This window comes from Nyctibius grandis, chromosome 31, assembly GCF_013368605.1.
Source record: "Nyctibius grandis isolate bNycGra1 chromosome 31, bNycGra1.pri, whole genome shotgun sequence".
NCBI classification, from domain to species: Eukaryota; Metazoa; Chordata; class Aves; order Nyctibiiformes; family Nyctibiidae; genus Nyctibius; species Nyctibius grandis.
The window spans coordinates 4,354,018-4,366,455 of record NC_090688.1 but is presented as its reverse complement, the minus strand read 5'-3'; the positions used below and the strand labels follow the sequence as shown (position 1 = coordinate 4,366,455).

Sequence of the window (12,438 nt, the reverse complement as noted above, 5' to 3'; positions counted from 1 at the left end):
CTGGCTGTGACCTACAAGGTGGAGCTGGGTTATGGATCCTTAAATTCTGGAGTGACCCATTTCATAGCCCTGCATCATGGCCAGTGCCTGTGTTATATGGCTCCTTGCTGGGGGCTGCCCAGGCCCGTGTGTGCCTCGCCTGGTTGAGTCGCCTCTCCCCAGGGAGGCCACGCTCAGACTGTTCCCAAGAAGTGAGAGGGAGAACCTGAGTCAAGCTGCTGCACATCCCCGCAGGACTCCCTCAGTGGGGGAGAGGCCGACGCAAGCTGCAGCGTGGTGCTCAGCTGAGACAGCAGCTCCGATGGCTCACGGAGCGCAGTGCTGGCTGCTGCTCTGCCCAGGACCTGCTCGGACCTGGGTCAGGCACAGTATAGCGTGAGACCCAGCTCTTATGCAATTTAAGGCTCTTCTCGTTCTTTATGCATTTCATATCCTCAAAGCACAACCTAGCATCCCTGGGGAACTCCACCAGCCCTACAGGGAAGACAACTGACCCATTGACAGTCTAGGTTGAGTGCAAGAAGGTCTACAAGTCCTGCAACAAGTCACAAACAGAAGGAAATCTGCAGCTAAATTCCACTGACGTCCTGCAGGAAGCTCTCCTTGTTTCACACAGTGTTCAACCTCTTCGTCGGGCTGTGGATGGGGTATCTGGGTACCAACGAGAGGGGGGTGCCATGCGTTGGTCATGCAGGGATCCTGAAATCGTGCCTCCCATCAAGACTCAGCAGCCCAATCTATGAGGTGTAACCCCCTGGACGTCGTATTTCTGTCCAGTGGGGAAGTATTACACCCACTCCTACTGTTAAGTGCAGATTCTTCCACTCAGCTCTTGTGAAATCAACACTTCTGCAGTCAGAACACACGTAGCCCATTCACTAAACTTTCTGAACAGCTTGTTCATTGCAAACAGTGCTGTCCCCCTCTGGAAACTTTGCTGCCCGTCCCTGGCAGGGTGCTGGGCGCTGTTTCCCTGCACCCAGCCCACCTTCAGGCCAGCGGTACTTTGCAGGCGGTTGCTGTCCCAGTCCTGGCTGTGCTCCTTTGCTCTGCCACTGTTGGCAGCCAGGAGCAGAGGCCCTTTTCCTTTACGCTCTTCCCCACGGGTGCTAGTTGCAATTCTTTTCCTTGCCAGAATAACCTGAATAGTGGCTTTTTGATGGGATCTGTCCTGCGCTCAGCATTTGTTAAAAGTCTTTTATCGAGGCATTGCAGGGCAGTGTGATGGACGGTTCTGGGAGGCACTTTCCGTTGCAGTCTTCCCCTCTTCTAAACTAATGAAACCCCATTCAGCACCAGCTCTTTCCACAAATGCTCTAAATCTGGGGTTAGCAACGAGACGACCCTACTGTAGATGATATAGCAGCAAAGCACTAATTCCATCTGCCCCACTCTGGTGAGCATTAAAAAAGGACTTCAATTGTCTTCCAGAACAGCAGCACTCCAACACATCCCCACTGTGCCCTTTCCAGCCCTCACCCCTTCCCTGTTTATGCTCCTCTTGCTTCAAAAGGAGAAAATCTTGTGTTACAAAAGCCAGCGCTGAGTGGCGAGGCTGCAGTTTTATGTTGGCTTCTGTCTCACACTAACAATTACTGTCCTCGCTGGAGGAGAAATGCTACTGATCGCAGGTACCTTGAGAGACCCAATTCTTTTGGCAAATGAGGATCTTAATTATTCATAGAAAACCTAGACAGAACATTAATAAAGGGAACAGGGGGAAAATGGTTCACGTATGAGATCAGGATGAACAAATAAAAAATCTTGCGACCTTCCCCTCTTTGCACGACGTTCTGATGACCAGCAGCAAGGTGTGATGCTCTGCTCTGAATCCAGACCCAAGACAAGGTCCTTCTGACCAGCTCAGCAAGAGGAAAGGGAGCTTTGCTATTACAGGACGTGCCAATAATAGAGCCTCAGAAAAAGGATGTGTCTAATGCAAGCTCCTCTGACAGATGCCAATAGAGGCCTCCCAGGCTGAAGAGGAATGCAAATCCAGCCCAGACCTAGAGCTGACCTGGCAGGCAGAGTTCCAGACCACCAAGAGCTCTGCCACTGCCTCGCTCTGCACTCCCTTGCCTTGCCAGGCTTCGATTCCTCCTCCACCAAGCAGATAATTGCCCTCCCTGAAGGACTGTTGGACTGAAATTACTAGCATCTACGAGGTGCCTAGAGAGCCAAGAGAAGAAAAGGTTAGCGCAGGCCAGGCTGGTTAATACCCTAAGTCCATGAGTGATTTTAAACAAGAGGTAAAAATCTTTCTCTTCCCAAAAAGCCGCTGCGGAGCCCCCTGGTAATGCGTGCTGTGTTTTTAGGCAGCCTCACATCAAAGTTACTTAACAGATTGTCTTTGATATCTGTATTTTTGTGAGAACACACTGAAGCAAGTTCTTGATGGAGAGAAAGCAACTAGGCACTTTGTTTTAAATATCTGAAGGATCAAACCTGGGGGGATTTGTAATTAAATAGCACCATTAATGAAAAATAGGTGACCTAACCCTTTTGAGCTCCTGCATCTGGGCTGCAGAGATCAGCTGCTCTGTTACTCAGAGAATTGGTTATTTTTAGTTCAGAAATGTCTGTTTACACTTGACAGCACAGGCAGGCGTACTCCGTGAGAGTAACACCCCCCCACACACGTACACACTGGGAGACAATTTCTGTGTGCACCAGAGAAGGCAATTAAATGTGTGATTTGGAAAATGTCCACGAACACATAATAAAGCCCCCCAAATCCAGTGAGGTTCACAGTCCCCTTTCCCAGAGTAATTTATAATTATTATCGTTATTAGATTGTGGTGTGTAAAGGCAGTTTCTGCTCCGAGGGAAAAGAACATGAGCTACAGCACTAATCATCTCTGCACAAGGTCCTACCTCCTCCGCCAGCCTCCCTCCACCCTACCAAAAAGCAGCAGCTGGAACAATGCTGGAAATGAGACACTTGTGGTAAGAGCAAGCACCGCTCCAGACACAGAGACGTGGCAGCAACAGGTAATCCAAAGGAGCAGCACTTGCCCGCTCCAGTCAACTTGTGTCCACTCCGCTCCCTGGGTGCAAGCCTGGGAGGTGAGAATCAAAGGTACCAATTTTCTTAGATGCCACCGTCACCTGCGGGTGTAGGGAGTTGCCAGGTGGAAGGGGGCGGGAAGCTGGTGTCACCTCTGTCCCCATGGCATCACCTCTGTCCCTAACAGTGGGCTCTGCAGGCTGCAGCACCAGCTATTCCAGGGGTTACGTCCCCTTAGTAGTTCACTGGGACTTGCACAGGCTGCCACAAATGTGACCTGTCCCCCCTTTCTCAAGTACCCCACCCTGCAGTCTGCACGTGCGTGACACTGCTCCGGAGAGAGCAGGGCAGCCCCTCTGCCTCAGCACTACCTCCTCACCCTGTTGCTAGCTTATTTTTCCCAAGGGCTGGTAGAACAACAAGCGAGAGAGAATGATGTGTATAGTCTCTGCCTTCTGTTTCTGCCAATGCTGGGCTAACAGGGTTTCAAATCCCAGCAGGCAACAGACGAAATATTTCACTGCAGCCTTACTGGCTGGAGATGTTCATGTCCTAGACCTTGTTGTGGGCAGATGAAAACAGTGTCTGAGCCTAGAGGTTGGTGGCATGAGTGCCACTTCTGCGGTCTCAATGTGGGAGCAGCGCAGCTTGTGATGTTTGGGCTTGGGAATTCAGGAAGTACTGAGCAGAGATGGAGGGATGAGGCACTGCAACAGGCTAGTGCTGTGCTCACAGCTTCTCTTTGCAAGGCTGGAGCAGAGTCTTCTGCTCCTTGACAACTGCTCTTCCTCCCAGAGGTGACAGGAATCCAAAGCAAGTCATGCAGGGATGCGTTCCCAGGAGACAGAACTGCTGCAGGGAGTGAGAGATGGGTATGAACTAAACAGAGCCAGCAAGGAGGTTTTCTTAGCACAGAAGAAAGAAAATCCCGGGTATTCCTTCCCTCTGTCCTGTTTTTGGAGTCCTGATGCTGGCAGGGAGGAACAGGGGAGTTACAGTGTCAAGCATGTCGTGCCCAGAGTGAAGACACACATCCAGGCAGCTGCAGTCAAGCCCTGACTGAGGCTGTGTCACGGACGAGGCGTTTAATCAGCAAAAACTGGCAGGGAAGAGCTTTAAGGTGCAGCAGGGAAGGTGAAGGTTCAACAAAGCAACTGCCAGGAGCTGGGTGGAGAGCCCTGGGACGGAGAAGGCAGCAAAGCTACGGTGGAGCATCGCAGGGACTTGGGATCAGTCCTGCCCTGCGAGCAAAGGGAAAATGCTGAGGCTTGAAGCGCTGACCCAGGAGGATCCTGCCAGACTGCTGCATGGGCAAGGCTTGGGGACAGGCAGCCCTGTCCCCCCACTGTGTCCCTGCCTTCTCAAGCTGAATCTTTAACATCCAGCTGCCCAGCCAAGCAGCCCTGTGCTGTATTTCCCTCTGAACAAGGGCCAGGGCCAGCAGTGAGGGCTTCCAGAGCACACCAATGGCTATCTGCCAGCTAACCTGGCGGCAGGGCCCCCCAGGGCCACCTGCAAGCTGTCCCTGGACAAGGGCTTGGAGGGGAAAAGGCCACTCCTGGTAGAAAAGCTGGTTAAGCAGCTTTTTAAGGCTTTCAAAACAGCTGAGTTTGTGTTTGCAAAGAGCATCTGAAGGTAAAGCAGCAGCTGCCGCAGTGCAGGCTGGACCAGGGAGATCTCAGACAGCACGAAGAACCCACACGGAGGTGCAGCACACAGGGGTGGTGTGTGCACCAAGGGCAGCCCCTGCGAGGGGGAGCTGGGAACGGCTGCACCTGCAGCAGCAAAGCTGGAACATGGGCTCCAGTGCAGCACTGCTGTCTCAGCAGAGAGAAATCAAATATTATCCCAGACCATTTCATTGCAGCTGCCTTTTCTTCACTGTAGACATCCAGAGCTTTCCTGGCTGATAAATCATCCATACATGAAGGGGGTGCCAGCTCCTGAAGGTGACTGCCATGTTACCAAACCTGTCCCCACTTTCCACATTTCCTTGTTCAGCAGAAGTCCCAGGGTGGAGGGTTTATCAAATACTGTGTATCTCACCTAGGAGGATCCCAGCCTCTCCTTTCTCCCTGCAAAACTTCTGGGACTCACTCCTCCAAGATGTTTGTTCTTCAGTAAGAGGGGCGGAGATGGGGGAAATGCTCCAGGAACACACAATATTTCCTTAAATACACACAGAACCACCAGTCTTGGCACGTCCCTACAGACCCATCAGCGTGAAGGCCACCAGAATTGCCCCGCAGGGTGGGAGGCGGAGGAGCATGTGCTTGCTGAGCCCCTCAGAGCAGCGGGGCCAGGTGATGGTGTCACACCCAGAGGAGACAGGAGGATGAGGAGGGCTGGCACGGGTGCAGGGCTGTCTCCTCCTGCACACCCCGGCACAGCCCCCGTGCCAGCGTGGTGTTCAGCAGCTGCACACGGTCGGGGTGAGAGAAGAGGCAGCAAGATCTGAGATGCTGAATTGAGAAGTTTCCATGGCAACGCAGCCAGGGAACCCCCGGAGCTGGGGGGCTTGGGCTGAAGGGGGGCAGAGCCTGTGGAGGGCAGAGGGCGAGAGGCGATGGGCGTGAAAAGGCAGCCGTGCTCGGGCCAGTTCCTGCACAGCACAGACAGGGAAGCGTGTGAGCGCCTGCTTGGGGGACAGGCAGGCAGAGCCATGCAGAGGAGGGTGGTTTTACAGCCAAAACGCAACCTAGGCTGTGACGAGAAGGAAGTCCTTCTGTTCCTAGGGGATCCCACAGGTTTATGACAACGCTTAGAAACCCCACAATGGAATATCCTACTTGGGGGGCAGCACTGACAGCACGTACAGACATGTCATCCAATGTCCTTTTGCCCTGGGCAAGATGTAGGTCTGTAATCTGGGAATTTAAAGCATCTTTCTACATCCCAACTAGCACAGCAACCTCTTTTTCTACTTGGCCACTCCCAAAACTGAGTATCTGAAGCAAGAACATCTAGTCAGCTCTACAGAGAGCTCTTCTTTCCAGCACATGTCCTGCCCTCACAGAGAAGGCTGCTCAAGAAAGACAAGGGATGTATTAAAAGGAATTTTGAATAAAGCTTCAAGACAAGAGCCTTGATCAAACCCCACACGTCACATGTGGAAGGAGATGAACGGAGAAACCCCCACCAGGCTGAAGCAAAGAGACTTCAGACAGCAGGTTAAGAAGTGTCTGCGAGAGGGAGGAGAACAACTGATGCTCAAAGGCAGCATCAGCACCCTCCCCAGGAAGGCAGGAGCAGCCTGTCCCAGAGAGGATGATGCCTTTTTAATCTACAGCTAACAGGCTTGCTCCACAGATCAGCATGCACAAGGCTGTAGCAGCATTTAGTATTCAGAAAGCATCAGTCTGGATCAAACCTATTCGCTGCTGCTGCAGCAGCTGCCACGGGCGACAGCGCGCGGTGCTGCAGGGCAGGCTGGGGAGTGCTTTTTCCTTCCTGGCAGAGGCACCACAGAGACCGCAGGCTCTCAGGAAAGGAGCTGGGCTCAGGCTGCATGAAGGGACTGAGGGGTTAACACCCACAAGCAGCTCAATCCTTATCCAACTCATCTCTTGAAATAAAAGATTTTATCACCGAGCTGTTTGCCCACACAAGTGCTGCTCCTCGCCCCTAAGATCCCACAACTCCCCCACGTGTGGAGAAGGTCAAACATCCAGTCACTTGTTGCAGTAAATATTTATTTGGGTGCTGACCATAGAAACTATTTTCGTAAGCCAGAGGACAGAAATAACCCACCTTCAGTCTCAAGTCATTAAAGCTCTGACCATTAAAGAGCATTAAAAGCACTGAGATCAAACCTGACATCAGAACAGAGCTGGCCAAACTCTGGCCTGAGCTACTCTGGGATTTTAAGCTCTGTAAGGAAACACAACTGTTTCTTAGGAGAGCTCAGCCCCCTCCAGCCTAACCAACCTCCTGTTGCAAACATACGTGATGCAGATCTACACAGGGAGGCCCAGAAACCTACAGAGAGCAGACCCAAATATAAACCACTCGGGTTATTCTCGGGCAGTACAAGAAACAAGGCAATCCTCCTCCTGGGGCTGCTCTTCTGTGCCAGAAGGTCTCTGAACTGACTGATCATCTGGGAAAACAGAGTCCCCAGCAGCCCTGGTCTCCACACCGGGACTCTGCTGTCCCCGTGGATGGAGTCTGAGCCAAGGCAGACCATCGCAGGCCAGAGTATCACTTAAATGTGTAAAGCAGAATTATCCCAAGAAGGCCCCAGGACCAGCCACACCATACAACCTCCCCACCTGTTCCAGGAATTTTCTTCTCTGAAAACTCCGGGCGATGGCACAGATAGGGGCTGAGCTCATTTTGTCACAGTATTTTTAGACTCTGGCTCAGGGGAGAATCTGTTGATATAAACAAGCGTGAGTGGCAAGCACGAGCCCTTGAAAGGGAAAGAGCAATGACTGAATGAAGGGGGAAGAGAGAGAGGATCTTTATTTCCCTTCACGTCACCAAGAATTCAGGTTTGGCCTCTCCTTTGCTGGAGGAAGGAAACATGCTCTTGAAAGACATTCTTCCCGGAGACTGCTCCAGCCTGCCAGGAACAGCCCAGGCCAGCAGCGTTGTGCAGGCAGGAAAAATAACAGAGACAGTTTATCAAAGTGTCCCTTCTCCCCTCACCCACCTTCCCCACACTCTCCAACTCCAATTTCAGGTCACGAGTGTCCACATTAACGCGCGTTAGATCCCAGTATTCCCAAAGCAGCAGCAACACCAGGGCAGTCCGAGCCAAGGCAAAGGGTGTTATTTCTCCTCCTTAGCGTGCCGTTTGTTCCGCCGCTCCATCTTCTTCTGCAGTTTCCTCTTCAGCTGCCGTTGCTTTCTCTCCTGCAGTGCCTGCTGGATCTTCTCACGGCATTGCTTGTTTTTCTTCTTGATCTTGGCCAGCTCTGCCTTCCTTTTAGCCTCCAGATCTGGATCCTGCGATGGCAAATGCCAGGACACTAGTGACATGCCTAGGGACAGTGCCAGCCCCTTTGCCTTTCCTAGATGCCCACGCTGCTTTCTAGCCCGTGACTGAGCAGGCTGCAGAAGTCAGACCCTACTGCAATGCACTCTTTAATATCAGTCACCCTTTAAGATAAAACTTCACCAGCCTGACGGGGAGCGAGGCAGTCACACCACAGCAGTGAGGGAGGAACTGTCATTCCTTTTCCCCATCGATGGCATTATACCAGCTACTGATCAAAGTAGTTTATATAGCAGCAACTCTCACCTTCCCTTCAAGGATCATTTGTTTCCGCTTATTTATTTCTTTCTTCTCATCGAAATCCATTCCCTCCAGTTCCTGTAAAATACAGCAGGGCAGTCAGTAACCAAGCACTGAGTCTGACATGGAGAAAAGCAGAGCAGCTCTAAAGGGTCAGCAGACCCTGCACACATTTGGTAGCCTGCAGACTCCCCTCCAAAGCACCAGCCTCAACACTCAGCAGCATAGAAATGCTGAAAAAATGTGCAACAATAGAGCAAACCTAGGGAAGGTAACTGAAACGACCCTCCCCACACACACATCCAAGTGCTTCCACTAGGAAAAGGAATAAAAGTTGTTATTTATGTGCTCAAGAGCAAAGCTGCGTATCCAGAGCCGTGTTAGACTGCAACGCGTCTCCTGGTTACACCCAGCTGGCCAAGATCCCCAGTCCTCTGAACAAAGGGGCTTCACGTTTGCACACTCACTATTTCACATTCCCTCCTGGTGACGTTCACTTGGGTGAGGATGTTGAGCACAAACCGCTCCTCCACAGAGAACTCCTGCAGCTTCAGTTCTAAATCAGGGCGAGACATTTACGGACCATGGTCGGTTACAAAATCCAGGGGCAGATTCTCAACTAGTAAAACACCCAGTGTAGTTCCACTGATGGTCAGTGGGATTGTTGTCATGTGCTACAATCACTCTGACTTCTTCAGCCTACACCAAAGGATTAAATCCTCCCCTCTGCCTACAATTCCCCATAGCACAAGATGTTGCATTTATTAGGTCTACTTCCTAAAAAAATACGAAGTCCAAACCTATACAAAGCAACTTCTTTCTGTCCACACAGCATACACGGTAGCAAGGAAAAGGAAGAAGCTGGCTGCTTTAGTGCCACACAGTTTCTCCTCCACTAGAAATAGCAGGAGGACAAACACATTCATGCCTGGCACACTCAAGAGCAGAATCAAAGCTGACGGAGGTTCAAGTGCTCCTGCTCTTTTCCAAGCCTTATCCACACAGGGAAAGGAAACCATTTTTATGCTGATGTTCTGGATTGTACATCCTGCACTGATGAAATCAGGGCTGCAAGTACCACAAACGCAAAGGAACATACATGGTCCCATGTTTTAGCAGCATTAATTGTGCTCCACTTACTGATTTCCTCCTCGATAGCATGTACAAGATGGATGTCGTACTGTGTCACCAGCGTAATAGCTATTCCCTTCCGCCCTGGATGATGGAAACACAGTGATGGATGAATCCTGACAAGCAGAGGGAGATGAAGCCTAACCCATGCCAAATTCCATCCATCCCCAAGAGTCAGCCCAGCACATTGTGCTGACAGGGTGCTCAGAGGAGGCTTTACTTGCTCTGAAAAATCAGTTAACTATTAGTGCGGATCAAACACAAGCCAGGGTGAGCCATGGCTGCAATCAAGGCAGTGATCCAAGCGGCTCTGGTGCTGACTGGAAAGGCTGCCCTGCAGCTGCTGTGACGCCTCCTCGCACCCGTTCAGGGCTCAGCCCCAGCACTGGGCTCCCAGTTTTAGCCAGCAAACGGCACGTGGTTTCCCCTGCTCACCCGCACGGGCTGTCCGGCCAACCCGGTGAATGTAGATTTTCGGCAGGCCGGGAGTGTTGTGATTGATGACAACTTGTACTGTGGGAATGTCCAAACCCCTGGCATGCAGGGAAAGAGAAGAGCAGTTGAGAAACAGTTTTAATACATGTAGTTTAAGTTCCTATCCTCTGCTTTCTCCAAGAGCCCCGTATTCTCAGGAGTACAGTCTTTATTGGCTCAGGCTGATTCTAGGACAAACTCCCTCCTCATGCAACTCTCTAACAGTCACAAAAAGCAAAGTCACCTTGCAGCCTGCACCTCCCTCCTGCACCCAGAGAACACGCTAAGCCTCACAGAAATCATTCTCCTGCTAGAACACATACCCCTGCTGCAGCAAAACAAGCCAGGATCAGAGCTACGTCACACACAAGTGGGCTCAGAGATGTTCTACAACGGAAGGGAACAACCCTGTCCTACACACATCAGGGGAATTTAAAGCTCTCCTCTTGCTAAACCCAGCCTAATCTCCACAGTGGTGCTGAAAAAGCAGGCTTAAAACCTTTGGCAACAGAGACCGCGGTTTTCCCTTACCTGGCAGCAACATCAGTAGCAATGAGAATCTTAAAGATGCTGGACTTGAACTTTGCTAAAGCTGCAAATCGTTGCCGCTATGAAGAGAAAAGTCTGTGTGAGGGATGTTGTGATCCTTGGACAGATGTCTGCCTCGGGGGGGCAGGTGGAAGCCTCCATCTCCCAGCTCTGTCCCATCACTCACCTGTTTCATCATGGAATGCAGAGCTACAGAAGGAAAGCTGTATTTCCTAAGCATCATGTTTAAGACCTGGCAGTCCCTTGAAGGAAAGAAAAAAAAATCAGAATATAACAGGGAAATATAAAGCTGAGGGATCAGGACAGAGGTAGGGTTCCTCAAGAAGCCCTCACACTTCAACCACCACAACACAGCTAGTTACTGAAGCACTCTGACATGAGACTGCTCAACAGAAAAGGTGCTTCTCCACCAAATTTCAGAAGGCTAAAGAAGCAAATGCCATCCCGGCCTGACACCCAGCAAAGGGGGAACTGGGAATCTCAACGAGGAATGTAAAGTCACACGTACATTAAGAGCGATCAGGAGGAGCAGTGCCACTCACTTGCACGTTTTGGTAAAGATAATAATAGACCAGTCTTCGTGCTCGTCCTGGAAGGTCTGGATTAAATGGACAAGGTACGCGTCCTTGAGTGCTTCGGGTACAAGCAAGTAGCGCTGATCCAACTCCTCCACTGTCCTCACCCTGTCGGGAAGGATGGCAAAGCCCCAAGAGGCACCGGTTTGGCAAGTGAAGGTGGAACATGAGGGAGATGAAAGACAGTGAGGAGACGAGGTAACGGAGAGGAAACGGGATTCTTCATCTGCTCAGCAGAGTGGATGAAGACTTACTCAGACACGGCCTCCCAGAAGAACGGTCTGTTGGCAGCCAGGCTCTTCAGCTCTTTCAGCGTATCGGTGAGCGTGGCGCTGAACAGCAGCGTCTGTCTGCGTGCAGGGACAGCGTCCAGAATCACCTCCAGGTCCGCGGTGAAGTCGGCACAGCCCTGCTCCAACAACCGGTCGGCTTCATCCAGAACCTAGGCACAGCCGAAACGAAACGAGATCATCTGCACGCACACCAAGGCTAAAAATCTTAAAAACGTTACAAAAAACAACTGGAAAAGCGCCTTACCAAGAACTTCAGCTTCTTAAGGCTGAAAGTGTTGGAACTGCGGAGGTGATCCGCCAGCCTGCCGGGCGTGGCGATGACGACGTGGGGTTTACGGGAGAGCTCCAGCGCCTGCGCCACCATGTCTGCAACAAGAACCACGGAGCCGCGTTACGGGCGACTGAACGGCGACCCTAAAATCGTTTGGGCTGCAAGGCTGGAAAATGTCACTCTCCTTATTTCCACCAGCCTCCGCTCGTGGGCACTGGGGAACGGCTGCTCAGCGTGAAGAAAGCAAACCATGGGGAAGGAGAACGTCCCCGGGCCCCTTGCACTTTCCCAACCCAACCGTACCGGCGCCGGCGGAGGCTCCGACCCCCGCGCAGTGGCACTCACCCAGGCCGCCCACCACCACGCAGTCCTTCAGGCCGAGGGGCTTCCCCAGGACACGGAACTGCTCGGCGATCTGGTACGCCAGCTCCCTGCCGGGAAGGAGAGCGCTGAAGCGGGGCCGGCCGCCGCGGCGGGGCCTTCCGGGGCCGGCTCGCCCGGTCCGGGCCCTCCCGGGGCCGCTCCGTACCTGGTGGGCGTCAGCACCAGGCAGAAGATGCCGTAGGGGTCCTCGGAGAGTACCTGCAGCACGGGCAGCACGAAGGCCGCCGTCTTCCCGCTGCCCGTCTTGGCGCAGCCCAGGCAGTCGCGACCTGCGAGGGAGGCAGAAGGACGGGGGCCGTGAGCGGCCGGTAACCGCGGCCCCGGGGCGGTGCCGGGGAGCGGGCGCACTCACCCTGCAGCACGGGCGGGATGCAGGCGGCCTGCACGGGCGTGGGCCGGCTCAGCCCCACCTGCCGCGCCTGCTCCGCCAGCCACGGCGCCAGCCCCAGCGCCCGGAACTCCGCCATGATCCTCCCCACCTGCACCGGCGCTGCCGGATGCGCGTCACCGGGCGC

General features: G+C 52.7%; 1 protein-coding gene across 1 annotated transcript; it reads right to left on the bottom strand.

The window, feature by feature from the left end:
• Positions 1–6,680: 6,680 nt before the first annotated feature.
• Positions 6,681–12,414, bottom strand: DDX49 (DEAD-box helicase 49). The gene is made up of 13 exons (XM_068420805.1): positions 12,276–12,414; positions 12,069–12,192; positions 11,885–11,970; positions 11,513–11,634; positions 11,230–11,417; positions 10,943–11,083; positions 10,567–10,642; positions 10,383–10,459; positions 9,813–9,910; positions 9,387–9,461; positions 8,714–8,802; positions 8,253–8,324; positions 6,681–7,957 (listed from the first exon to the last, which is right to left on the bottom strand). Exons 1-13 carry the CDS (start codon positions 12,388–12,390, stop codon positions 7,781–7,783), a joined length of 1,440 nt encoding a protein of 479 aa, XP_068276906.1. The 5' UTR covers positions 12,391–12,414; the 3' UTR covers positions 6,681–7,780.
• Between the last annotated feature and the right edge of the window lie 24 nt (positions 12,415–12,438).